This window comes from Takifugu rubripes, chromosome 9 (assembly GCF_901000725.2).
Source record: "Takifugu rubripes chromosome 9, fTakRub1.2, whole genome shotgun sequence".
In the NCBI taxonomy this organism is placed as follows: domain Eukaryota; kingdom Metazoa; phylum Chordata; class Actinopteri; order Tetraodontiformes; family Tetraodontidae; genus Takifugu; species Takifugu rubripes.
In genome coordinates this window covers 8,906,480-8,931,053 of record NC_042293.1, presented here as the reverse complement: position 1 = coordinate 8,931,053, position 24,574 = coordinate 8,906,480, and the positions used below count along the sequence as shown (strand labels likewise).

Here is a 24,574-nt window from a genome sequence, read left to right as displayed (position 1 = left end):
GTAACTTGGTTAGTTCTAGTGCTGGGTTTCATTGCTTCAACTTTTTAAAAATCCAGATTGAGCTGAATGTTGACGATAAGAATAAAAGCCAGTCGGGATGCTAACGTGTACACGTCATTTAAAGACGACCTTATTCTGCAGGAGCATAACTGACCTTTTGGGGGAGCATAAATCACGCATACACGGGTCCAGGAAAGCCTTTTCTGCTTTAATACAAACATCAGAAGTTGTTCACTTCAGAAAATACAAGAGCGGTCTGGATTTCTTTTTTCTCCTCAAATCGACATCCCCCCCCCCCCCCCCGTTTCCTACGAAATGCTGCTGATGGCTGCTGTGAACAGCTCGAATTGAAACGTCCTTTTTATTCAAATTATTTTGGACTTGAAGGATGGTCGTATTTCCTTTTTTGGCACAGCATCAGGGCTTTCCATAATGTTTAAAATCTGTAATGTTTTAAGTGCCCATAGTGTCATGTGACACCCTGTCCAGCAGATCCAGAGACGGTACATCCACAAATTGCATCCTTACCTCATAAAAACGAGGTACAAGGCAGGGCAAAGTTTCTTCCAAAATAGATGTCATATATATATATATACATACATATATATATATATAGCAGTCATATATACACATTCATACATAGACTAATGTGATGCAAAGAAAAAAAGTACACAATTCTTACAAAATTGTAACAAAGACTGGAAAGTTGTTTTTCTGTTTAGCCTCTAAAAGAATCGTTTACATTTTTGCCCAAGTTCGGGACAACTGAGAGAAAGACGGGCAGAGGAAAGAGGTCGGCGGTGCGAGAGGAAGGAAAAACTAAACACAGGCAGCAGGAGAGGGGGCACGTGGCAAAACTGAAATCTCATCAGGAGCTCAAAAAAAAAAAATCACAAACAAATTTTGTGTTCTTTTATTACTAAATATAGTGCAACAATAAACATTGCATTTCTTTCACCTGCATCTGGAAATGTTACCTTTGCCTTCTCTGGGAATCAACATCATTGAATGTGAGGCATAAAAACCTCACACAGGGTCAGTCTTTACTTTTAGCCAGAAAATGAGCTACAGAGATGTAAACATAACAGACCCTGCTCGAGGAAAAAAAAAATAAAAAAACTAAAGAAAAGAAGGGGAACACAGAATAAAAGTAGAACGTGTTGATGTTTTGGGCAGAACGTCGTTTTCGGAAAGGCAGGGCAGTATCGGAGGCAATGACCCCTGCAGTCAAAGAGCCAAATCTTCAAAGAATAAAAACCAACTGTGGACCACAGCGCCCCCTCCTGGATGACAGTGTTGTGTGCAGAACAGCTGCAACCATTGGACTGATCGGGCCTTAGAAGGCCTGCTGGGCTGGGTTGTAGTTAAATGTTGTTGGCACGTGTGGCCTCTCCTCCAGCTTGTCATACTCCAGATGAAATTCCTGCACACACAGTTTGAACAAGATTGGAAAGAGCTTCAAGATGCAGGATTACATTTACTTGAGCTTAAAATTTCCTAATATTTTGAGTCATGGTTGTAGTACCAAGACTGTTGCTATATGGGCCCAGAAATTACAATATCTCCATGGGAATAATGTCAACAGCACATCTGTTTTCAGTGGTGACGGTTGGGTCACAATGCCTCACAAATCCGAGGCGGGGTTCTACAGTTGTGTTTCCAGGCACCTCATGTGACCTAGAAGAGGTTTCTTCTTTATACCATCTCAAAATTCAGCACCAATGACAAATTCTCACCTTGGCTACTTTCCTCCAGTTATGACAATCAAAGAAGTAGTACGTTCCCCTCTCGTATGTGTTGGTTTTCAGTGTAGGCTCCATGCCGGGCGCCCTCGTTATCCAAACTCGCTCCTCTTTGTGATACCTCCAGTCCCGGTTAAAGCTGCAGGGGGAATTTGCAGGGGGTGGACGTGTGATGGTTAACAGTGAGAAAGTCGGGGAAGCTCAGAAAAGCAAAAAGGTTTCCTCGGGTTAAACGTGGATGACTCACAGCTCTACTGCTGCCAGCAGTTGTAGCAGGTCTCCTCCATTCATGTAATACAGGTAGAACAGCAGGTCTTCTCCATATCGAGCCAGTTTGATCGCTGCCAACTGGGCGGGGTGCGACAGTAATCAATAACCAATTCAGGTCATGGGGCATATTCATTCATTCAAAAAAAGGCATTTTTCTGCAGTTGGTGGTTACCTTGTCCCGTATGTGGATGTTGGTTAAATATTCGGAGGGAACGTGGAAGTCTGAAAAACCAGGAAGTGTTAATGTTACAGAATGTGTTCCTATAAAAGGTCCACACAGGCTGAGCAACACTGATGCGACAATCATGAGATATAAAAGAGACAAACCGATGTCTTGAGGCCGACAGGGTGAGGACGCCCACGGCGAGGCGAACTTGGGGTACAGGTTTCTGTCAGGAAGCAAAGTTGTGGTGAGCCTCTGATGTCACTGAACTGATGTCACAGTATTAATAACTGCGTAACTATGGTAACCTGCATTCGCGCCACAAGCAGCTCACGTGAAAATGTCCAGCCGTGCACCGGTTGGCTCGAGAAACCCTCTAATTAAAAAAGGTTAAAGTGAACGTCTCTCTTACTCTGGAGAGTTCAGGTTGAGTCCCAGTGTCGTGAGGTCGCTCCCCAGAGCCAAATGCACCATCCCTGGATCCGTCTCTGCTGCCCGGATAAACGTCAGCAGGCCAATCATGCCGAACTGGTCCGTTACCATCCCAGACGGAATGTTCGTCACCCGGCCTGCAGCGAAACAACTCGCAGAGTAACGAACCACCTTCGAACAATTACTGCGCGATTGCGTCATCGGGGGCACTGATGATGTCATCGTTTCAATCGTCTGAAATAGAGTTTTCTCTCCAATCACCATTCAGCATCAAATGCAGGGTAGAGCCAGACTGCCTCACCCATCTTGCGTGTATAGGAGGAGAGTCTCAATGGGACTGGAGTGATACGAATGGCGGAGAGGTCTCACCATCAGGCAACACCTGGATCCCTTTCTTCTGGTTGTTGTTCTGTGCTGAGGCAGTTTTGTCTCCGGGGAACTTGGGCCCGTCTGCGCTGGACGTGCTCTTGCTTGTGGAGTTCAAGTTCTACAATTTAAAAAAAAAAAAACACTTTTTAAACATTCTGCTTAATGCATATTGGCGATTACTTTTAAGGGGGCGGGGGGGTGCAGTGTGTGTTCGGTGATTGGCGCTTACAGTTTTGCTTTCGTCGTTGTTCAGTGTGGTGTCCTTGTAATTGGGGCCGGGCAGTGCAGGGAAATCCTCGTTGTGGATGGAGAAATCTTGTGTCTGTTCAGCCGACGGTTTTGTCACCATGCCGACTGAAGGACAGCGGAGGAGAAACCGTAAATGGACAAAGCGCTCAATCTCCCATCGTTCGGGTGCATCCAATTTTATTCCCCGTCCGAATGCGACCCGGTTCTGCTGGGGTAAAACAGGACAGGCTTCTGGAACAAATGGCCTACCGTAAGGAGCTCGGCCAGCCAGCGGGTTGAGCACTGGTGTTGGGTTTCCAGTCCCTTCTCGTCGGCTCCTGTCTGCTAATGCGGGGAAGTCTGACAGATCCAGTCCCGTTATATTTTCACTCCCATCTGCACCAACGGCAGGGCGAGAAACTGGTCAGCTTTTACGCCGCCATGGCCGTAACGGCGGCGAGATGAGATGTGCGAGAATCAAAATAAGTGCACGTTAATCAGCACACTAACCTGTACCATTAAAGATGCTGTTGTTCATCCCAAAAACCTGATTGCGGTTCATACCAAACCCCGACATGCTGCAGAGAGAAAGCAACAACTGAAGGGGACCGTCAAAACAACCTCCTGTGGCGGCTGCAGAGGGAACGGCGGCTAAATGGAGGCGTGCGACGGCAGCGAAATCTACCTGTTTATAGTGAAGGGCTGGCGTGCTGGTTGCTGTTTAGGCATACAGATGATACTGGGCGAGCTGCGGTTGGGACTGCCCAACCCCGAGCTGCCCATACTGTTGGTCCTGCCGCTCATCCCGATGCCTTGACCGACCTGAGAGTGATTCAGCATGTTCCTCGAATTCATCGGCAACGTCCCCCTGTTCCAACGAGATGGGGAATCAGGATTAAGGTGCGCGTGAAAAGCGAGTACGCGGCGAAATCTGCATTTTCTCCATACCTGCTTGGAGATGGAGGAGTATGGAGGGACATGGTGGGGACCCCCGTTGTAGGGGTGATATGACTTGGTAGCTGCGTGCCTTGAGTTAGATTTCGGTTAAGCTGTGGTGTATTGTTTCCCATGCCCCTCACCGAGAAGCCAAGTGCACCTGCAGAAAGAGACAAACCATTTTTTGCCGACGCTACGTCGTATAAGGTCTGACAAAACTGCGATGTGATTGCAACAACCCAGAACTTACTTTGTGGAGCATACAAACTTGCACCAAGCTGTGACAGCTGACTTGACGACGACGGCGAGGGAGATGAAAGGATCTAGACAGAATTTTTAAGACAGTAAGTATTCCAGAGGAGTCCTCCTTTGTATGATGTTCACCACGAAGGGGGGGGACACTCACGTCTTTGTCCGACCGATGTGGGAACATCGACGGCTGGTTGTAGTACATGTTTTCATCAGGAAAGTCGTTGTCGACTACCTCAACGAACTCTACAAATTTCTTTCTAGCACCAAACATGCCTTTGTCACCTGTAAAAAAGAAAAGAAAAGAAAAACAAAGCCCTTTTAAAATTGTGTACGTTTCTGAAGGGACCTGGCAGAATTTCATAGCTTTGATTATATTAACGCTGATTTCCATTGGGGGGGGGGTGCTAATAACTTGGATTTTTGGTGCTGCCCAACTGTCGAAAAAAAAGTTTTCCTGTCATAATTGCGCCGTATTCATTCTGTAAAATGGTTGTTGAGCCTTTCATTCAACTTCCTGGTAGCAGTATCGTATAAAACTGAAACATGTAAGGTAATGCTTTCAATAGATACACCATTAAATCAGCTAGGAATGTTCTTTACAAGTGGTTATTGGCAGTTTAATCACGTACATAAAAAGGAGTAACATTAGCGACAGGAGTTTTTCCCGTTTAATCTCCATGTGGGTTTATAAACCTTAATTCCTGCAGACTTCCCTGACCTGGTGCTTAAGACCATCAACAACAGATGCACAGCTAACATGCTAGTTAGCCAACACTGGAGCGGCTAACATTAGCAGGCTAGGTGCCCCATAATCGGGCTTTTACCACGTATAACGCCTTCTTTCGAGGCAAAAATTAAACTAAGTGTTTGAACGAGACTAAACGACAACAACTTTAAAGACAGCAGACTGGCCCCTCGGTGCCTCCACACATCTACTGTCAGCTGTCCTTTTCTCCTGCCCAGAGCAGGCTCCCGTTTGCAGCCAGCAGCTGCCAAGGCAGCAGCTACTGTCCGGAGCTAAAGGTTACAGACTGGCGCCGCATCCGAATGGCCAGAAACTTCGCGATTAGTAGCTGTCAACTAAGGCTCGAATCCGTACCGAGCCGAATTAAAAGCGCAGGGAGAAAACCGTGTGTGTATCCTCACCGCATCAATTTGCCTTCTCTTCGTTAGATCCAAGATGGCTGTGTGTATTCTGAATCGAAAGAGGGATAGCCTTTTACCCTCTGACCCCGCAGACTACTTCCGTACACAAAATAATCGAGTCTGGGCTGTTCATCACACCTTAAACCTCGACATTTAGATTTGTATTTGTCCTAATCCACATGAGCACATGTGCTACCCACCTGCCCTTGTTTCCGGGCCCTGCAGACCCTTCAGCTAGTAGTAAAATATGAATTCAATTTAATCACAGGTTGGAGGTGGAAGGCCTTGTGGAGACAAGACTCGAGGTTTTTATATCCCACAATCAAAATACTTCTATTTAATATAAATTAAAATGCATATTGCATTCTGATATTGGATTCATGGAAAATATATTGTTTGTGTGGATTTAATGGTAGTTATGTTTCAATGTGTTTCCGTTGTACTGTAATCCACCACAATGAAGAACAAAGATAAATTCAAATTCTCTAAAGTCGTCTGATTCTGGGGACCATATTCCAAATTCTTTTCAACAGCAGCAACAACTAGAGAAAAGGACTCGAGAGCGTATACTTCTGCCTAGTAATTTCCCCACATATTGTACATAGTATACAGGCAGTAGTAATACAAGGTTACATAACATAGGTGGATGCTTTAGGAAGATCAAAGTCTTTCCAGAATCCATGACTTTGCCAAAATGTAATCATCTGTTCTTTGGTCCATTATTAACCTTTCCTGAAAAGTTCATGAAAACCCTTTCATATCATTTTGGGTTATTTTACTAACAAACCCCAGCTGTCGTATACGCTCCTCCCTTGGCGGAGGGAACAAAAGCACAATCACAGAAACCAGATAGTCCAGATTATAATATATACACACAGCAAATCTCGACCTTTGGCTATTTGGACTTGAAAACGTGCTGGCCAGCAGCCATAACTTCCAGACTACGCTGGTGTGCCGGAGCGCTGCAGCCAGCGACAAAGCAAAGACTCATGGGATGACCCGGTTCTGCAGCCCTCACAGAGCAGAGGCAGAAAATGTGGGGAAGATGTGGCTCCCTGGTATTCACCGAAACTCTTCTGGCTGATTTTGCAAAAAAAATACAGCACATGTATTTTCCACCATAAAATAACGTCAAGTTTTATTCCTGTGTTAGGAATAAGTAGCTCCCGCAATCACCGCTGTTGCCTTTCTTTCTGTTTCACAGCATCGACCGTGGCATTGACGCAGCATGTTTCCACGTTCTTGACCCGGCTGAGGCCCCACAGCAGTCAGCAGATAAGGACAAGTGCAGAAGGCGACCTGTCACGGAGTGGAAAATGAAATACCTTCTCAGCTTTATCTGGCTGGAAAATAGTTCTAATGAAGGAATGCGAGATAGGCCGAACAGTTCGCACCTCGAGCAGGTAGAGAGGCTAAGATACATTTAGACTGAACCCCCCCACCCCACCCCATCATGGGCCATGATAAAGTCCAGTCAAAAAGAGCGCCAGAATGTGGTCAGCCAGACCTCGGGCGACAGCAGTGACCACATAGTTCCCTTTGTGGAGATTTAAATCCCAAAAAATAGATGCAGAGCCAGGTTAATCGTGCATTTCGTTGCCCTTCTGGCACTCAGCACCTGGGCCCTTCCCGCGCCTCTCTCTCCCATCTCTGTCATCTCGGAGGAGGGTTTAGGTGGGGGGGGGGAGGCACAAAAAGGGAGGAGAGAGCAGCTCTAGCTGTTGCTATCACCATGAAAGTCAGGGCACAGCTCATGGTACAGTGAGAGGACTGCACTGGGGAATATCTGCCGGGACGGCACGTCCAGCTCATTAGGAGGCAAAAATCTAACTGTAGAAGATGCACAGAGCCCTGGGAACACATGGGAGAGTACGTATGTTTACTGTGTTTTCATGTCGCCGGCGGAGCTTTTATTTATCTTTTAACCTGTTATTCAGCGTGGAAATCCTGCCATTGTCAAATCATCTTTATACGCTGATGTTGAAGTCAACATCATTTCTACAGCCTTAATGTGCAACAAACTTCCTTGCTTTTCCCATTTGCTCAAGATCAATAATCCCGGATGGGCGGTGGAGCAGCATTCGTTTAATGGGACGCCATTCAATTTCCTCAACGAGACCAACATCCCCTCTCAGCCCGCAAACTGATGAAGAGGGCCGGCGGCCTGCGCGTGTCAGAGCCAGTCAGCCAGGATGGGTAACGCCGTGCGAGGCATCGTCGCCTTTGTCCCCTCGGAGCGCTGCCAGCGCTTCTTGGTGGGGGACCTGGAGGACATGCCGCTGGACCGGACCCTTGACCTGAGCGGCCGGCAGCTGCGCCGGCTGCCTGTGGCCGCCTGTGTCTTCGACGAGCTGGTGAAGCTCTACCTGAGCAACAACAACCTCAGCAGGTTACCGGCTGAACTCCAGGGCTTGAGGAAGCTGCAGCTCCTGGCCCTGGACTTCAACTGCTTCGAGGAACTACCTGTGGCTGTCTGCCGCCTGCCCCAGCTCAGTATCCTTTACCTGGGTAGCAACAGGCTTTGGCGCCTCCCTGGAGAACTTCGAGACCTCAAGGAACTCAGTACGCTGTGGCTGGAGACCAATTGCTTCCTCAGTTTCCCTAAAGTTGTTTGCGAGCTCTCTAATCTGAAGACGCTTCACCTCGGTTACAACCAGATACAGAGTTTACCAAGAGAGTTGAGCCAGCTGGAAGAGCTGAGGAGCATCTGGCTTGCTGGGAACCAGCTGGCAGAGTTTCCTCCGGTCCTGCTGGATATGCACCTATTGGCTGTCATCGATGTGGATCGGAACAGGATACGCCACTTCCCAGCTCTGGGCCACATGCAGGGGCTGAAGCTGGTCATCTACGACCACAACCCCTGCGTCAACGCCCCGGCGGTGGGAGAGGGAGTCAGGAGAGTCGGGCGCTGGGCGGACAGCTCAGACGACGAGCAGGAGGACGACGGGACAAAGGCAGCCGGTGAGGCTACAGCGGAGGTGGCGGACGCTCTCCCTGGGGAGGGGGAGGAGCAACATATGTAGAGGAGAAGACTGGAAACAGGAGATGATGGTCAAGGTTTAAGGGTTGGTCTGCATCCTGGGCACACGCTGAGACATTCTTGCTAGGGCTACAATGCTAACTCTCCTGCATCCCCCTCGACGTTGACAGGACACAGCCGTGACCTCCACAACAGATTGCTTTGGCGTATAACAGCAGCGAAACCCGACATATTAAGTAGGTTATGAATGCACGTTCACAGGAAGGCTCACAGCCTCCGAATTTGGAATGAGACAGTAGATGTTTGTGTTTACAGTATGTTTATACAATATTAAAGCAACAGAATGTATGACCTTTTTTTAAAAAACAAAAATAGAAAGATTTCATTTCCTTGCACCAAAGAATTTGTCAGAAGTGTTAAAAGCAGTATAACTGGTGACCCATTTGCTTTTGTTTTGGAATTTTGAATTTCATTCTGGATGTAAACAACAATAATGGGTTTGTTGTCTGGGACATATGTTGGGGTTTTCTCACATTATGTTGCAGAAGAGGGGACTTTGGACACCAATCCCTCCCTGCTGAGGTTAAATACAGTGAGGTTTTTAATACCAGTAATGGATGATGAGAGTCAATTAGTGCATTTCTTATTCAGCCCAATGTATAATTCATCTGGCAGAATTAAGACTGCTAATGGGCCTCAGTGCGCTCAGCTCTGCTCTGTAACTGCAGCCCTGCCGTCTAATTACTTCAGGAAAAAGTGATTATTGGCTTGATTTTCACATTCATTAATAATTCGAAAAGTTAAATAGCATGCATGCATACAGTGATGCTCTTTTTGTCACAGTGGATTGTGAAATACATCCGTTCAACCATGCAGGCGGAGGATTCCATTCCTTTTTATTGATCTGTGATTACTGAAATGACGCAGCTTATTGGCACAAAATGTCAGCAGAAGGTGCTTTATTGTTTCAGACAGAAGTCCACATAGATAGGAAGAAAATAAATACAACTGTGTCGCTAAATAACACTTGCGGTTAGAGCCTCTGGTGCATTTACATGCATAAATAACTGAATCTTTTCCTCCATCACTTTCACTTCTCTATCATAACTAAAGCAGTAACGTCTCCGATTCATCTTTATTTTAACCCATCGTGAATACAAACATCAGCTTTGCTAAACGGCCTTTAGTGACCTCAGGTCTACTCTGCTGCATCTGTTCTGTTTTTCTGTGAAAAGCATAATAAATAGTTTCTACGAGGCTCAAGCGTGGCGTGCACAGATGATTGGAGTGAATGAGCCGTAGCTGTGAAATCCCCCGTCACACACAAGACATCTCTCATTCAGTGATGAAGAAGCGTCTTCATTCCCCTCAAACTGGACCCATTATGTCTATATATTCTATATATATCTTTTTAAAAGTTATTAAAAACAAAGACACTTTTCTTACACAGTAGATGCGGTTAGCGTCACAAGGCTAAAACTGAAATCCTTTAGAGACGCAGAAATTCTGGAGTGCGTTTTAAGGAACATTGAAGCTACATTTGAAGACAGAATCGGTTCAACTTGTGACTGAATTGTAATAAAGCCCATTTACTCGGTTGACATCAGATTATGCAGGCTGGCCATGACGTGAACACATGAAGCAACTCCGGGCGTGTTGATAGTTAGGTGCTAAATTCTAAAAGCAGCAGGTAATACTGATGAAACCACTGATTCAGAATGGAATGCTGTCCCTCCTCCTGCTGAGTGTGCGTCCATAAAAAGAAACCTCAAGATGGGACAGAGATAACCATAAACAGACGATAAGAACAAAAGAAATGGAACGGTGCTTTGGTGAGGTTAAGAGTTCCCCATGCGAGACAATAAATACTCAATTCGTAGCTGGTTTGCTAAAACAACGCACATTAGACTGTCATGCATTTGTACTTAGGCCTGGACTTACAGATGTATCAATCAAAACGGGACAGATTGCGACAGATTCAGAGGCTCATCCATGGCCCAGGTCTCTGTCGCAGGCACGTCTCATCCGGCTGACGCGTCTGGCATCCATTTAACCCCTCAGAGCTGTTTGTCTCCTCGGGGGTCACAGAGTCACAAGGCGCATCCTGACTTACACCTCCAGATGTATCTGAGGTCATCGTGGGTTCCTTGGATGCGGGCTCGGGCTCTGCTTCACTTCCATGGACGTCTGACGGCTCGTTCATAGCTCCGATCACTTTGGGAGAACATAGGTCCTTCTGAGAGTTCTCCTTCTCCATACGCTTCCGAGCCTCCTCTTTCCTCTGCTGGATGCGGGTGTTGTCTCCCATCATTACTCTGACTCTCACCTGATCTGGAGGCCAGAGCCCACCCCATATGAACTGCAGGTAGCTGAAGAGCACAATGACACTAAGGAAAGCAAAATTGGTGGCCACGCCGATCACCGCAGACGTGAGAGGGAAGTTGTACAGGACATATCTTATACCGGTGAAGTAAGCGTGGATGCGGAGTTGAGATGAGTAGATCTGAACCCGTTTGGACTGGATCTCAATGACTGCGCCGACAGTCGGCTGATAGGTATTAGCCTTGTAGTCTGAGTAGAGCTCAACTTCTATAAGCTGCTTCTGTTCAGCCATCCCAGTCAGAAGGAACGGAGAGAACACCAAAGTGGCCAGAGTCTGCAGAAGGCTGGAGCGATAGTGCAGCATGGTGGATCGCCCTACGGACGACACCGTCGCCCCACCTTTGGTATAAGCAGAGAACTTGACCATAAACATACCAAGATGTTCATTCACTGGTGACTCTGGCAACTCCAGCTCCAATGATATTCTATAAGGCTGCCCGTAGGCCATCACCTGATCCCTGTCGTTCTTCATGAAAGAGATGTTGGCTATGGGGAAGGAACAAAGTGCTGACTCTGAAGCATCGCAATCAGACGTGTAGTAGAAGTGCACGGGGGTGGAGAAGCTCACGGTGGGCATGTAGGAGTAGTAGAAGCTTCCATACAGAAAGACTGAGACCCAAAGTAGCAAAACCAGGATACACAGAAGGATTGCAGCCTGGAATAATGTCCGCCGCGCTCTGAGGAGCGTCACGGCTGCCACATCGTGCAGCCAATGCAGAACCGGCCCCATCGTACCCATAATAGTGTGCGATCCAACCGAGCCTGTGGTTTTCCTAGCGGTCCTGGTTTGGGCAGTTGTTTCCCCCTCCAGCCTTGATGACTGCTGCCAGTGTGGCGGGTCCTCTTTATGTTCATACGACATCGGTGGGTGGCTCCAGTCTTCAACCGTGTAATTGCTTATCTTCGCTTTTTCCAGATTTCACGAAGGTACAAGTTTCAGTTTATCAAACCAGTAAACGCTTAATTGATCCACGAAACAGGTGAGGTAATCGACAAAAGCAGAATGTCACTGGTAAAAGATAAACTTTGTCCTGCTTTGCTGTATTGGTGAGTGTACGAGCTGTGAAGTGACATTAGCTACCAACCCGGTTAGACGGCCAAAACATGAACTTATGAACCGGAAGTTAAACTACTTCCTGTGCTAGTGTAAAGAGTTGCCGCAATTACCACGGGCAAGTAGCGAGGCCGTCGGCTAGATCAACATTGATGGGGAAAAAAAGTCGTCTCGCCGGGGCAGCGGCCGGTCGGAGAACGATCCTACAGCTTTCGCCTCCTGGGCTTCGAAGTGGAAATGCCGGTGAACGCGATGAGCCGCTATCTGGATCGGATGGTAGGTTATTAGCCTCGCATTAGCTAAATGCTAACGTATAAATAATCGCATCAGAATCATTCCCGCAAATATAGTAACAAAGTATTTATAACATCTTGTAAAACTAAATGTCGCCAATACACTTTATAAGCCATTTAAAGCATTTGTGGTGGATTGTGTAGTTTTTAAATCCTCCTTTAAAACTATCAGGTTGTTACCATGCTAGTAAATAGCGTGCTAGTGGTCATTGTTAGCATAACTTTACCTTCACGTTTTAGGACTCATTGACTGATTGAGATATGTGAAACGTAACGAAACAAAATTGTGAATGGTACTTTAGTCCGTTTCTTGTGTTTATTTCTTATCAGAAGAAAAACACTCATTGAAGTTAACATTACCGTAGGTCAGATTGCTTTTACTTCTGGAATCCTAATCAAATTCTTTCTTACTTTCCTCCCAGATGAACAAGAAGGTGACGGCAACAAAAGTGTCAAACAAATGCGCCCAAATATGAAGACTCCAGCAGTCAAAGCTACAGGTAAACGGTCTGCCTCCACCTGCCCCACTCACTGAATTTTCAATGAATTGGGAAACATTCTCTTCTTTGTCTTCCCTTGTAGAGGGGCTATCCTTGCTTGGAGCCTATGAAGATAGTGATGAAGAGGAATCTGGGAATGTCCGCACCTCCGCTACAAATTCCCAACACAACCAGTCAGCCGACATTGACAGCACACTGGCCAATTTTATGGCTGTGAGTATAATTTTCAGTACCTTTTAATATACTTTCTTGTTGAACTCGGCTGCAGTTTTGAGCATTTCACGTGTTTACAATAAGGCTAACAAAAGATCAATTTATTCAACATAATGATGTTTACAGTGTGAGTTAAGAATGCTTTCTTACATGCAATTATTCCTAAGCACCATGAGGGTCATTCTTAGGACCGGAGACAAATATATGCAATAAAATGTTTCTGCCAATGTTGTATCCACCACAGGAAATCGATGCAATCACCACTCAGCCTGGTTCAGATCAGACACCGTCTCAATCTTCACTGCCACCAACCGACTCCCTCAAACCTCAGAGTAATAGCAAGTCAGCTACCAGTGAAGAACAGAAGCAACAAAGCACAGAGTTTGAGTACAATACTCAGTGCTCATTAGCTACAGGTAAGAGCACTATTTTTAAAATCTGCATACATTTCTCCATCTACTGTAAGACCTTCATTTTAGGGTCTCCACTGTTCACTTTAACAAAGCTGTTGCATATTAGTCCTTATGTAAAAGACACGCTAAAGACACCAAAATTCCATTATTTTGGTAATTGGTAAAAAGTTCACAAGACACTTTCTTGCGCATATTTAAGAATGGGTAGTAAATGGGTAATAGTGGGTTACCTCATTGCAGCCTTGTGTAAATATTTTGGAATCTTTTGTAAAGATTTAGAACACAATAAACCCTCTGAATGAAACCTCTACTGGTACTGTGTTTTCTCACAGTTGGTGTAGAGATGGGAGACTGGCAGGAGGTGTGGGATGAGAACTCTGGCTGCTACTACTATTGGAACACGCTGACCAATGAGGTCTCCTGGGAGCTGCCGCACTATTTAGCCAATCAGGTGCAAAGTCTGGGACAGTACACCAACAGGTGGGAGAAACAAATGGACAGATTTTAATTTTTTTTGCACAACTCACGCCATGTATAGTCATGTGAGGAATAATAGAACCTTTGTCATTTTTTTTTTTTTAGCACCAGTGTCAATGGCAATGGCACAGCACACGCGGGTTATCAAACTGAGGAAACTGTTGCTGCCTCCACTGCCAGCCTGCCAACGGTGAAAGAGAACAAAACAAAGGTAAATTCCCAGCATATGTGAATGTGGTGCACTGTTAAGTGGTTCTTAATTGTAATTATTTTCTCTCACATCTAAAAAGGAATTAACCGAGAGTGTTGTGGGCCTCACAAGTGAAGAAGAGGAGCGCCAGGGCGTGGCTGCATCACTGCTCGGTCCTCTGATACCATCTGAAGTGAAAGAAGCAGAAGAAAAATGGAGAAAAGGGCTCATTAAAAGTTTGGACGAGCCAGAAAAGAGTGTAGATTCTGATGGCGAAGGTGTCGGACCCACTGAAACGCCTGCCGCCGATCTACCAGACCTGAACGCGGACCCTGCCCCTCAGAAAAGTCTGAACACTAAGAAGCTGTCTGGAGAGACGTCACAGGCTGAAGAAGAGGCCGAAGAGGATACGATGGATTTGGAACTGGCACTAGAGAGGAAGAAGGTACACTCTAATTACAACTAGGATGTATTACGGTTGTATTTTAGTCAGGCATTTTCTTTCAATGCTAATTGTTGGAATATATTTATTTCCTGTTTCTCAGGCAGAGCTGCGAGCACTAGAGGAGGGCGATGGAAGCGCCGGAGGGTCCAGTCCTTGCTCTGAGACAAGCCAAGAAGCTTCTGGTCCTCGTGGTGTTCTGCTGAAGAAAAACAGGTGGAAGACTATTTTCCCCAGTGTCGCCAGCCCCGATTCTAATAGTCGCAGCTCAGACCTGGTGGACAACACCGAAACCGGTGAGCCCAAGAATGTGGTTTACTTGATAGAACTTGGTGAAAGTACCATTCTCTTACTTATTTCTGTGGCTCGTTTTTTAGCAAATTCTAAGACCTCCGAGACCATCGGAGAGGGGGAAATTGAGAGCTCAGAGGAGAAAACCGTGTCAAAGCCTGTGGTTAAAGAAGAGGTGGAAATGGCTGACGTCAAAGTGGAAACACCCGAGCTGAAGGTACAGCAATGTTCTGCCTGTAACATGGGTATTGGCTAAGATTTGGATTTGTTTTCATGGTAAACACCTACAGTTTCAGATTGGACAACTGGCAAACACCTTGATCAGCAAGATGGAGTTCCTGGGAATCAACAAAAAAGCCGTCTCAAACTTTCAGCTGCTTCTGCTACAAACAGAGGTAAAGACCTGACGGCTCATTCTGAGAAATGCTCTGCCTCCAACTGTAGCTATTCTAGCTAAGACTTTTAAAATATTAAAATGCTCAGTTTTGTTACATTCCATTTTACACACAGACATGGTAGTATGAAATATTTAAAATCCCCCTCAACAATCTATCACAGCTTGAATCTCACTGTAATTACTCATGTCTCTTTTGTCTTTGTCACTTCCACCCTTTGGTCTTCTAATTGTCTCTTTTTCTCTATCCAGACTCGGATCGCTGATTGGAGGGAAGGAGCACTAGATGGAATCTATCTGCGCCGACGGCTGCAAGAAGCTGCTGAACACATAAAATATTACGAACTTAACGCCACCCCTAAAGGCTGGTCCTGCCACTGGGACAGGTACGCGCTCCTTACCTTTCACATCTCTAAACACCCGCGTCCCCCAAAAGTCTTACCATGTGACTACAACCCCCACAATTCCAAAGTTGCAGACCTTGTAACATGACTGGGGGAGAAGCTTAACGAGTCCGAGAGGATCAAAATACTTCCCAGACTCTTCAGATGCCCTAGCACTCTGCTTTGCACGTGTTGGTACGGGAGCATCCAGTCTGGGCCAGCCTGCTTCCTGTTAAATAAACCTGCTACTCCGGTACTAGAACTCGGACTCTAAAGCCCTTTGTTGTGAGGGCACCTTGTAGACTCTTATGGGTACGGTCAGTGGAATACGGGGGCTATGGTAGGTTTTGTGGGAGAGCTTTGCACTTTACAGGACTGAACCCTCCCAGAATACAATGGTGACTGTGACGCCTTGGAAGAGGGAAGTGTCACGCATCAAATTAAAGGTGAAGATGGAGCAATGACGGGAATCCAGCAGGTCAGACCTACTCTATTTCATGTCTTCATGTTTATATTTTTTGAAAAATTAATTTCTGATTTAAATCCAGACGAGTATTGTCATTTTTTTGATCTCTGGTGCTGTTTCCTCTGGTGTTTTCCTGTGACTGGTTGGGAATGGTTGTCTTAGTTAGTTCAAATATGACAACCATGGTGTGAGCTGCTGATTACTACTTTCAGGACCTTGAGATGTTTTTAATTCTTTGTGTTTTATGAGAACAAGGTGGGTTCCTTATCCACATCCATAACCACACCTGAATCTGGCCCCATTTTGGGATGGATGAAATTGCCATCCATACCAAGAAGCAAAACCCTGCCCTGTGCCCATTACCTCCATTCTTTTGCCCAATTGTCCCAGGGTGCAATGAAACTAAACCCAGGTTGTGCACCAGCTGTTGAGACTCTTGCCTTCTATCTCTGTTGTGCCACTTTTTAGAGAGCACAGGCGATATTTCTATGTGAACGATCGGACCGGGGCTTCCCAGTGGGAGTTTCCAACCAAGGAGGAAAATTGCGAGGATACAAAGAGCAGCCAGGGTACCGAGACACAGACGCCAGACCAGTCTGACCCAAAAACACCCATGTCTGCGGCTGTAGCAACAGGTCAGTTTCCTTTATTATTAATGTTGCCAAAACTGCTATGTTGTCAGGCATGGCAGGATTTAATGCTGTCTTTTATACATTTTCTCTTTCCTTAGCCCCAGCAGCGCCTCCTCTGCCAGCCACATCGTCCCTCTGGTCCCCATCTCAGCCTCCTCTTCCTGACAGCCCTCCTCCACCTCCCTGCGCCCCCCCGCCTCCGCCGCTCCCCCCAGACTCCCCACCTCCTCCACCCCCTCTTCCAGAAAGCGATGAGGAGATAATGGAAGTGGAGATGGAGATGGATGATGATAATGACACAGAGCCACCAGCTCCAGGGACGGAGGAAGATGCCGGCACAAGGCCCGCTTTACCCCCAGGCGCCATTGGGACAAATGTACGGGAGTTCAGGCTTCTTCTGCATGTTTATTAGTTATTCTTGTGTGAATGATTCTCTGTTAATTTTCAACACTAATAATACCCTGTTAATTCTTTTTCTTCTCCTTTTTTATCCACTGCAGCTTCTGGAGGCATGGGTCCCCTTGGCGAAGGGTCAGAAACGTCAGAAATCCGGTCAGCAGAACAAAGCTATCATTGGCAGCAGCCCCATTCTCTACACTCAGTCTGCTCTCAATGCAGGTAAAACAATCTCTTCATTGAAATCTTAAGTTCTGGTGGTTTTATTATTCCATATTCATGCGCAAAGGTTTTCCTCTTTCTGAAGCTTCTCTTATGACAGCAGCTGCTTACTGGGGCATACCGGCTGTAGCTGCCCCATTGGTCCCTTGTGAACCACCTCCTCCACCGGTCCCAGCTTTACCTCCTCAGCCCCCACTGCCTCCTCCCCAGCCCCCTACTGAACCCGCTCCTCCCAAAATGCCTCCTACAGACAAGACCAAGAAAGTAAAGAAGGATAAGGTCAGTGGTGGTCCTGATTCGCTGCTCAAATTTAACACTGCAGGGTTCAAATTCTTTTGACCTCTCTGTCTTTTAGTCGAAGAAGGCAAAAATTAAAATGCCATCCCTCGTGAAGAAGTGGCAGAGCATTCAGAAGGAATTAGACGAAGAAGAGAAATCCAGCTCCAGTGACGAGGACAGAGATCAGCTGAACAAGAGGAGCATCGAAGACTGGAAGCATCAGCAGATCCTCACGTAAGTTCGTCTTCGTATTACGTAGCAATGAAGCCATGCTGTTTTATTTAACTCTTTGGCTTAAAATGATATTTGTTTGTGTTGACAGAGGAAAGGCTTCAAAGAATGCCAACTTTGAAGCACTACCTGAAGATTGGCGAGAACGAATAAAGCGGCGAAAGATGAACACGTGATTTCTGGCATGTCCTCTTAGTTTGCTGGCATTTTTTTTTTTTAAACTTCACTCCAAAGATGGATCAGATCAGTGTACTTTTTGGGGATTTATTTTTTTTAATGTTTTTGTTTTTTATGAAGCGAGTTTGAGTGTCATTTTGTGGCTTTTGTAGTCTGTAAATGTGCCAAATGTCTGACATTCGCTGACTCACCAACATTTTTGTATGGGCCTCGCAAACATTGACCAACGCTTCGTTGTGAGGGACCGTCTGTTTTACTGACCATTTTTACAATTGTGTACATACAAAAAACGGGTTCAGGAATTGTTTTTGGAGAAGGGACGAAAGACATTGTACATTTTGTAAATAAGTTATTAAATTTTTTTCACAAATTAAACTTGTTTGTAATTTTGTCATGCTTCACCCTCACTTCTGCCTCTATTTAGTGAAGTATTGGTCTTTCTATTTGTTACAGATGTTACATTTATTTAATATACCGTCAGGGCCAGTTTATGCTGTATAATAATGATAGGGTTGAACAACAATGCAACATGCTTTATAAATAATCGAGTTTGTCTGCATGATATTACATTTAACTATTAGCAGGGCTTTTCTCTCGTATTTTGCTGTCTTTTGCACTTATTTATTTCATCAATGATGCCAAAGCTGTATATTGCTGATACGGGGTTGCCCTTGGCAACGGATGTGTTGGTGAGACGTTCCCCTGGCAACATCTCGCGCTTCCACTGATCATTTCCGGGAGAGTTCATCTCGCGCTATGCTAGCCGCTAATTTTGCCACCAATTTTAAAATATACTTTGAAACAAAACTTTTTATGGAAATTAATGTGACTTCGTGAGACAACTTTAATGAGAAAAATGCCTATTATTGTTAGATAAATAGTGGATTTACATGTAAACTGACGCTGTATATAGTAAGGTGGTCAACTGCAGAGCAGCGCAGAAAAAACGCTAATCTATATTTTGGACGTTTCTACATGTTAAGTGCATTTTGAAGAATTTGTGATTTAGCAAACGAGATGTCTTTGAGAAATCACAATCACAGCACCTCACACGTAAGTTTTAATAATCGTGACTCTTTTATATATACAGTTAGAGGGATTTACAAAGTACTATGAGAGGACCGGCTGCGTTTTGTTTGTAAGGGCTCTTTCCCCCATAATATAAAGCAGTGATTCCTCATTAAAGTTCTGTATATTTGTCAGAATCAGAGGTTTATATACCATTATCTTTATAATGTTATTTACCTAAAGTTACCCATTAGTAACATCTGTATATTGCATAACAAGTTTGTGACAAAATTCAAATTTCTAAAAGAAAATGATCTGTTCTTTTGTTACAATTTACATTCAAGGCCAAATATGGGATTCTGTGGCTGATCAAACACATCTCCTTGGTTTCCTGATGAGGATAAAGTATTCATGAGCAATGCACTGTATTCCCAATCAGGCAAAAAAATCCCCAGACGCGACCACCTCTGCTCTCAGGAACTGGTTCGATCGTCGCCATTTGAACCAGTCAGACACAAGCGACTCCAACACAGAAAAAGATGAGAGTTCAGGGGAGAGGAAACTATGTAAGTAGCCGTAACTGAGGTAATACGTATATGCATAGTAGTTTAGCTGTTGCTGAGGAGTGGGGGATCATAATGCATAGATATGTTTAACTCCTGTGTATCTGATCGCCTCTGTCACATAAGATCATTAGGAAATTAAGAAAAGCAAGGTAATAGCATCAATCAGGAGCAACATATTTAGGTCACTAATGTCTTTTAGATAGCAGGCGTGTGTATGTATATATGACAGCGATTGTTGTTTTCTCAGTATCTATAAATCTAAATAAAATGCTGCGGACCAGGCAGCTGCTCATCAACTTTGATGCTGGTCGGCCTGTTGTGAGTCTCAAGGCACCACTGGACCTGATAAACTTCCAGTCCATCATCCGCCCTCGCTGGCCCTGTAGAGTGTGAGGTCATCAGTGATGCCATCCATCATATAGGTAATTCAGTATTTTAAGCAAAACCACCAGCCTCAGTAAAAGAAAAAAAGATAAATTTACTTTAATATAAAGGAACCCTGTGTTCCAGAGTGGGATCCATCCGAACCAGAACCTTTCTATCAGCCCACTGGATTGGAGAAGGCATCCATGCCAGCTGGGGAGGAGAAGGGGAAAGTGGTGTATTGTGTTGACCATAGTAAATTCTGACACACGGAGCCTAGTTATACAACACATTACAGCATCAAAATGAACAAAATAATTTCTTTTGTAACTTCTGGAACTTTTGTTTCCACTCTTTTAAGCCACAAAATATCCCCATTTCACCTGCTCGCGCATCGGCGGAAGCAGAGGTCCCATAAGGAACGCCACTTTTATCGGTGAAGCAGACTCAACACTCCAGTTTGAGTCTCGTTTTGAAAGCGGGAACCTTCTGAAGGCTGTCCAAGTGTACGTTTTATATACTAATGTATCAGTTTTATTTGTCAGCCATTATATTCCCAGATGCATATAGGCGAAGGCAAGGTTCGCCCCTGAGGCTCATCCATTTTGGGGTGGGACTTGAACTGATGTCTATGCAGTGGTCTAAAAGAAGAAAACCATTATTTTTTCTTACTTCTGCTCCATTTCTGACTCTCTGCTTCTCATTTTTCTTCTCTTGTAGGGGTCTTTATGAGTATGAGCTCACCCTGCGCCCTGACATGTACACTGCAAAACACACACAGTGGTTTTACTTCAGGGTCCGGAACATGAAGGCTGGAGCAAACTACTGCTTCACAATCGTCAACTTGATGAAGAGCAGCAGCTTGTATTCTGTGGGAATGAGACCACTCCTCTATTCTGAGAGGGCAGCCAAAGAAACAAGTGTCGGATGGCGACGCACTGGTTCCAACATCAGATACTTCCGCAGCTGCAATCAGGTAGATGAACCTGCTGTTGCACGGCAGCGCGTGTTGATTGTTAAAAAAAATCTTCTCTTTATGGAACTGGAAGGTCAAAAGCAGTGACACGGTGACCTTGCACTCCCTCACCTGGACTGTCCAGTTCCCGTATGACTCAGACACGTGCTACCTGGCCCACTGTTACCCCTACACCTACTCACACCTGCAGCGTTACCTCAGGGGTGTCGCTTCCAACCCAGCGATCACGTCCTACTGTATGCTGCGTGTGCTGTGTCACAGCCTTGCTGGGAATGCCGTGTATGTGTTGACGGTGACGTCACGGGGGAGCAGTGTAGTGGAGGATAAGACCAAGAGGGCCGTGGTGGTGACGGCCAGAGTGCACCCCGGAGAGACCAATGGGTCTTGGATGATGGAAGGGTTTCTAGAATTCCTGCTGGGAGAGTCAGACGATGCCCGGCTACTCAGAGACACTTTTGTTTTTAAGGTGAGGAAAGTTACCTTAAAAAGCAGCTGTTTGATGAAAGGTGCTTTCCAGGAGATTTATTAATTTAGCATTTTTATTCATTCATTTTATTTATTCATTTTATTCTCATTTAGGTGGTGCCCATGCTGAATCCTGATGGTGTGATTGTGGGTAATTACCGCTGCTCTTTGGCAGGCAGAGACCTCAACAGGAATTACAAGACAAGGCTCAGGGATTCCTTTCCCACCGTGTGGCACACCAGGAACATGGTGGAAAGGTAAGGTTGAATGCTTGCACGAACAGGTGTGCAAACCTTCATTTATTGTGAAAATTGTTTGCAGCAAGCGGGTTTTAATCTGTTTTTATTGAGTTTCCTGATGTGCTTGGTGCTTTCCAGGCTGGTGAATGAGACAGACGTTGTTCTGTACTGTGACTTTCATGGCCACAACCGTAAAAACAACGTATTCATGTATGGTTGCAACAGCCCAGGAGATAATGTGCTGAAGCTCCAAGAAAGAGTATTTCCTCTAATGATGAGCAAGAATGCCAACAACAAGGTAGAGATTTTGCAGTTGTACATGTGTTCATCATGAGGTTATTGTTGATTCTTTGGAAATTATTATCTACAACACCATCCATCTTAGTTCTCCTTTAAGAGTTGTAAGTTCCGGGTGCAAAAGAGCAAGGAAGGAACGGGGCGCATCACCATGTGGAGACTTGGCGTCAAAAACAGCTACACTATGGAAGCCAGCTTTGGAGGATCGACTTTGGGTATGTTTGGGGCTTTACCTGCATGCAGATTTACCAGTCAGTGTCTGCTACATCAGGCTTTGTCACTCCGAATGACAGGTGACAGAAAAGGAAGTCATTTTACCACTCGGGACCTGAAGTCCATTGGCTTTTATTTCTGTGACACCCTGCTGGACTACTGTGACCCTGATCCAACAAAGGTAGGGTTGAAACAAGACCTCTACTGCCAAATACAATTCCCTTAAAGGAAGAAAAGGGTGTTTTATCTATGAGTTTCCTCTTGTTTCAGATCAAATACTGTCTGGCAGAACTGAAAGTTTTGATGCGGAAGCAGGTCAGAGAGAAGCTAGGCATAGATGTAGGATCTGGAGTCACTGTTTCTGATGTTGAAACCAGGTAATACAATCATTTACATGGATTATTACCCACACTGTGGCGGGAATGCAATGTGTTTTTAATCAACTTGGACCATTACTGCTTCTTCAGCACCAGTGGTTCCAATAGCTCAGATTCTAATGGATTACCAGTTCATTTACTGAAGCAACAACAGTCGAATGTAAGCTCATTCATTTCTACCCTTGGATCGACCTGTTTAATTATGTTCATATCCCATTAGATTTATTAGAAGTTTTTGTCTGTGGATGATCAATTTGACTCTTATGCTGAACAGCAAACTCTGAAGAAGAAAAAGAAGCGCTTGAGGACTTTTAAAGAGAGGAACCGGCTTCGACCAGAGAGGCTGAGGAGCGCCACACAGCCGACAGCTCTGCAGAGCAACTTCAACAGTGCAGTAAGAGCTCTGTTGTTACACACATGCTGATCGCCTGGTGTAATTTAACCATGACTGATTGCAAATGAACAGACGTTGCAGGAATCCAGCAGTCACCTTGACAACCCAGAGAGAATCCATCCGAAGACTGGAATAAGATGTGGTAAAAACTCCCAGGTATAATGTAAAAAACCCTGAAAAATAGTTTAAAGGCACACCTTTGAACTGTTTCTCTTGACATTTCTGTCTGTATGTGAAGGTACGTGCAGGTAACCTGCACACCACTCAACGTGGTGATGTCAGTCAGGTGACACTGTGGCGGGGCTGCGAGCCAGTAATGAACAAGGTAAGGAACATCCAGATTTTTTAAGAGGGAGAATTCAAATGTCCAGACTGAACTTCAAAACAGTCCAATGAGGAAGCTGCGGTCGTGTTGAAGAAAAACAGTTTGCCAAACTATCGATCAAAAGAAATATTCATTATTGCGGTAAAAGTGTTTTTCAATACAAAGTGTGTTTTATGGCGTTGTAGTCAGTAGAACCATGTCTGTAACTTAGCTAGTCTTTGTTCGTGAAAGTCCACACGTTTTTTGTGATTCCTTTCTTTTAGGGCAGCTGTTTGGAGGAAATGAAGACAGCATGTAGAGGTTCTATTTTATTTTGCCTTGTAGGAATTATTCCCACACTCTCCAGTGTAATCTAAAACTCAGGCTAAGGTTGATCATTTTCCTTTTTGACTGGTAAATATGGACAGATGACCGAGGTGTGGAGTCAAGAAGCAGATGCAGATGCTCCGGTCAGATGCAGCACCTGAGCGCGCCCCTTCCGCCGTCTGCAAAATTCATTCGAGCCAGTCAGCAGCGGCAGCTTCCCAGCCTCCAACGCTCCTTCACCTCCCACAAAAACTGCAGGGGTTTGTTGTTAAACTGAATTTTCACAAAACAGTTCTCACAGAAACTCAGTCTAATTCTTCCTTATGTGCTGATTTCAGGTCAGGCCCCTGCCCTAATAGACCCTCACAGGTAATCCACAGTCTCTCACTTATAGCTGAATAGTTCCTTTCATGTGTCCTCACCGTGACCCTTCCTTTACAGCTCACCCATGTCCTTGAAGATGATTCCAACAAAGTGCCTGCTGTCCGCTTTAACCACTGACAAATTCGGCATGCAGCGTCGTCTCGGAGACAGAAACACATCAGGGGTCTTTGAACATTACTCGCTTGAGGACTCGCCCACAATCAAGACCAAACTTAATGACAAAGAGCAGGAGAAAGATTCTGCAGGTCTCACTGAATCAAAATCACACACCAGCCTGTTTGTGCCTGTGCTGAGGAGCCGGCCCCCAAGAGCAGCTCTGTTAGTTCCTCATGATGATTCCATGCACTTAAAAAACCCTCAATATTTTGCTTTTTGAGTTTGTCTCATTCCCCCCTCTTTTGAATATCCCCCAGCCTGTGTAAGGACAAAGGGTGCGTCAACGTCTTATTGCCGGTGTTAAAGCCTTCAGTCCTGGACAAGATGGTGCATCCTCGGAGTGTCACACTGAATCAGCTTCAGGGTTATCACGGCAGGCGTCACCAGTCTGGACGAGAACATCGAGCTATGACTGCTCCACAAGCACCGTCAGGCAGAAGAGCCTCACAGCCAGCGCTACTGTAGGACACGACCGATAATCAGGGGATCACACGCTTCTTTAAGGATAAAAAGATGGATTGTGATTTTTAAAAAAAACCCTCTACATTTATG

The 24,574-nt window shown here is 45.3% G+C and overlaps 4 protein-coding genes and 1 pseudogene across 7 annotated transcripts; 3 read left to right on the top strand and 2 right to left on the bottom strand.

The window, feature by feature from the left end:
• Positions 1 to 189: 189 nt before the first annotated feature.
• On the bottom strand, positions 190 to 5,656 carry LOC115251000 (CCR4-NOT transcription complex subunit 2). 2 transcript variants are annotated; one of them, XM_029841572.1, is made up of 15 exons: positions 5,539 to 5,656; positions 4,547 to 4,674; positions 4,391 to 4,463; positions 4,153 to 4,300; positions 3,890 to 4,072; positions 3,715 to 3,782; positions 3,475 to 3,600; positions 3,206 to 3,330; positions 2,977 to 3,094; positions 2,588 to 2,744; positions 2,340 to 2,401; positions 2,185 to 2,234; positions 1,990 to 2,090; positions 1,737 to 1,881; positions 190 to 1,423 (listed from the first exon to the last, which is right to left on the bottom strand). In XM_029841572.1, the coding sequence occupies exons 2-15, from the start codon at positions 4,661 to 4,663 to the stop codon at positions 1,337 to 1,339; spliced, it is 1,560 nt and encodes a 519-aa protein (XP_029697432.1). In that variant the 5' UTR covers positions 4,664 to 4,674; positions 5,539 to 5,656; the 3' UTR covers positions 190 to 1,336. The 2 variants fall into 2 exon arrangements, with proteins under 2 accessions (XP_029697432.1, XP_029697433.1); XM_029841573.1 differs by having other exon boundaries at positions 3,721 to 3,782; positions 5,539 to 5,655.
• An 823-nt stretch (positions 5,657 to 6,479) lies between these two features.
• LOC101063430 (leucine-rich repeat-containing protein 10-like) lies at positions 6,480 to 9,390 on the top strand. Its single transcript, XM_003967379.3, has 3 exons — positions 6,480 to 6,596; positions 6,743 to 7,407; positions 7,587 to 9,390. Exon 3 carries the CDS (start codon positions 7,731 to 7,733, stop codon positions 8,559 to 8,561), a length of 831 nt encoding a protein of 276 aa, XP_003967428.1. The 5' UTR covers positions 6,480 to 6,596; positions 6,743 to 7,407; positions 7,587 to 7,730; the 3' UTR covers positions 8,562 to 9,390.
• A 71-nt stretch (positions 9,391 to 9,461) lies between these two features.
• Positions 9,462 to 12,004, bottom strand: LOC101063652 (seipin pseudogene; annotated as a pseudogene).
• Positions 12,005 to 12,023: 19 nt separating this feature from the next.
• On the top strand, positions 12,024 to 18,328 carry fnbp4 (formin binding protein 4). Of its 3 annotated transcripts, none has more exons than XM_029841491.1 (17): positions 12,024 to 12,230; positions 12,670 to 12,747; positions 12,830 to 12,960; positions 13,205 to 13,376; positions 13,706 to 13,853; positions 13,956 to 14,061; positions 14,141 to 14,485; positions 14,586 to 14,778; positions 14,860 to 14,990; positions 15,064 to 15,168; positions 15,420 to 15,553; positions 16,485 to 16,651; positions 16,747 to 17,024; positions 17,149 to 17,266; positions 17,370 to 17,545; positions 17,622 to 17,779; positions 17,868 to 18,328. In XM_029841491.1, exons 1-17 carry the CDS (start codon positions 12,107 to 12,109, stop codon positions 17,950 to 17,952), a joined length of 2,649 nt encoding a protein of 882 aa, XP_029697351.1. In that variant the 5' UTR covers positions 12,024 to 12,106; the 3' UTR covers positions 17,953 to 18,328. The 3 variants fall into 3 exon arrangements, with proteins under 3 accessions (XP_029697351.1, XP_011605554.2, XP_011605553.2); XM_011607252.2 differs by having other exon boundaries at positions 17,367 to 17,545; XM_011607251.2 differs by having other exon boundaries at positions 12,025 to 12,230; positions 17,352 to 17,545.
• Positions 18,329 to 18,794: 466 nt separating this feature from the next.
• On the top strand, positions 18,795 to 24,569 carry agbl2 (AGBL carboxypeptidase 2). The gene is given in 22 exon segments (XM_029842336.1): positions 18,795 to 19,006; positions 19,401 to 19,527; positions 19,775 to 19,905; positions 19,907 to 19,949; positions 20,038 to 20,145; positions 20,252 to 20,396; positions 20,611 to 20,866; positions 20,940 to 21,332; positions 21,446 to 21,588; positions 21,709 to 21,868; positions 21,968 to 22,082; positions 22,161 to 22,261; positions 22,351 to 22,457; positions 22,548 to 22,617; positions 22,732 to 22,851; positions 22,924 to 23,007; positions 23,090 to 23,176; positions 23,440 to 23,476; positions 23,584 to 23,742; positions 23,821 to 23,851; positions 23,924 to 24,184; positions 24,280 to 24,569. Coding segments are annotated over 22 exon segments (2,922 nt in total). The 5' UTR covers positions 18,795 to 18,970; the 3' UTR covers positions 24,488 to 24,569.
• The last annotated feature ends 5 nt before the right edge of the window (positions 24,570 to 24,574 follow it).

Bases quoted from the DNA above. Each gene is read 5' to 3' on its own strand.
- LOC115251000 (XM_029841572.1), bottom strand. From the start codon at position 4,663: ATGTTTGGTGCTAGAAAGAAATTTGTAGAGTTCGTTGAGGTAGTCGAC. The intron at 3,783-3,889 runs GTAGATTTCGCT...TTCTCTCTGCAG, and splicing joins CAGCCCTTCACTATAAACAG to CATGTCGGGGTTTGGTATGA. The intron at 3,095-3,205 runs GTAAGCGCCAAT...TTTAAATTGTAG, and splicing joins ACAACGACGAAAGCAAAACT to AACTTGAACTCCACAAGCAA.
- LOC101063430 (XM_003967379.3), top strand. From the start codon at position 7,731: ATGGGTAACGCCGTGCGAGGCATCGTCGCCTTTGTCCCCTCGGAGCGC.
- fnbp4 (XM_011607251.2), top strand. From the start codon at position 12,107: ATGGGGAAAAAAAGTCGTCTCGCCGGGGCAGCGGCCGGTCGGAGAACG. The intron at 14,062-14,140 runs GTAAATTCCCAG...ACATCTAAAAAG, and splicing joins TGAAAGAGAACAAAACAAAG to GAATTAACCGAGAGTGTTGT. The intron at 14,779-14,859 runs GTGAGCCCAAGA...CTCGTTTTTTAG, and splicing joins GGTGGACAACACCGAAACCG to CAAATTCTAAGACCTCCGAG.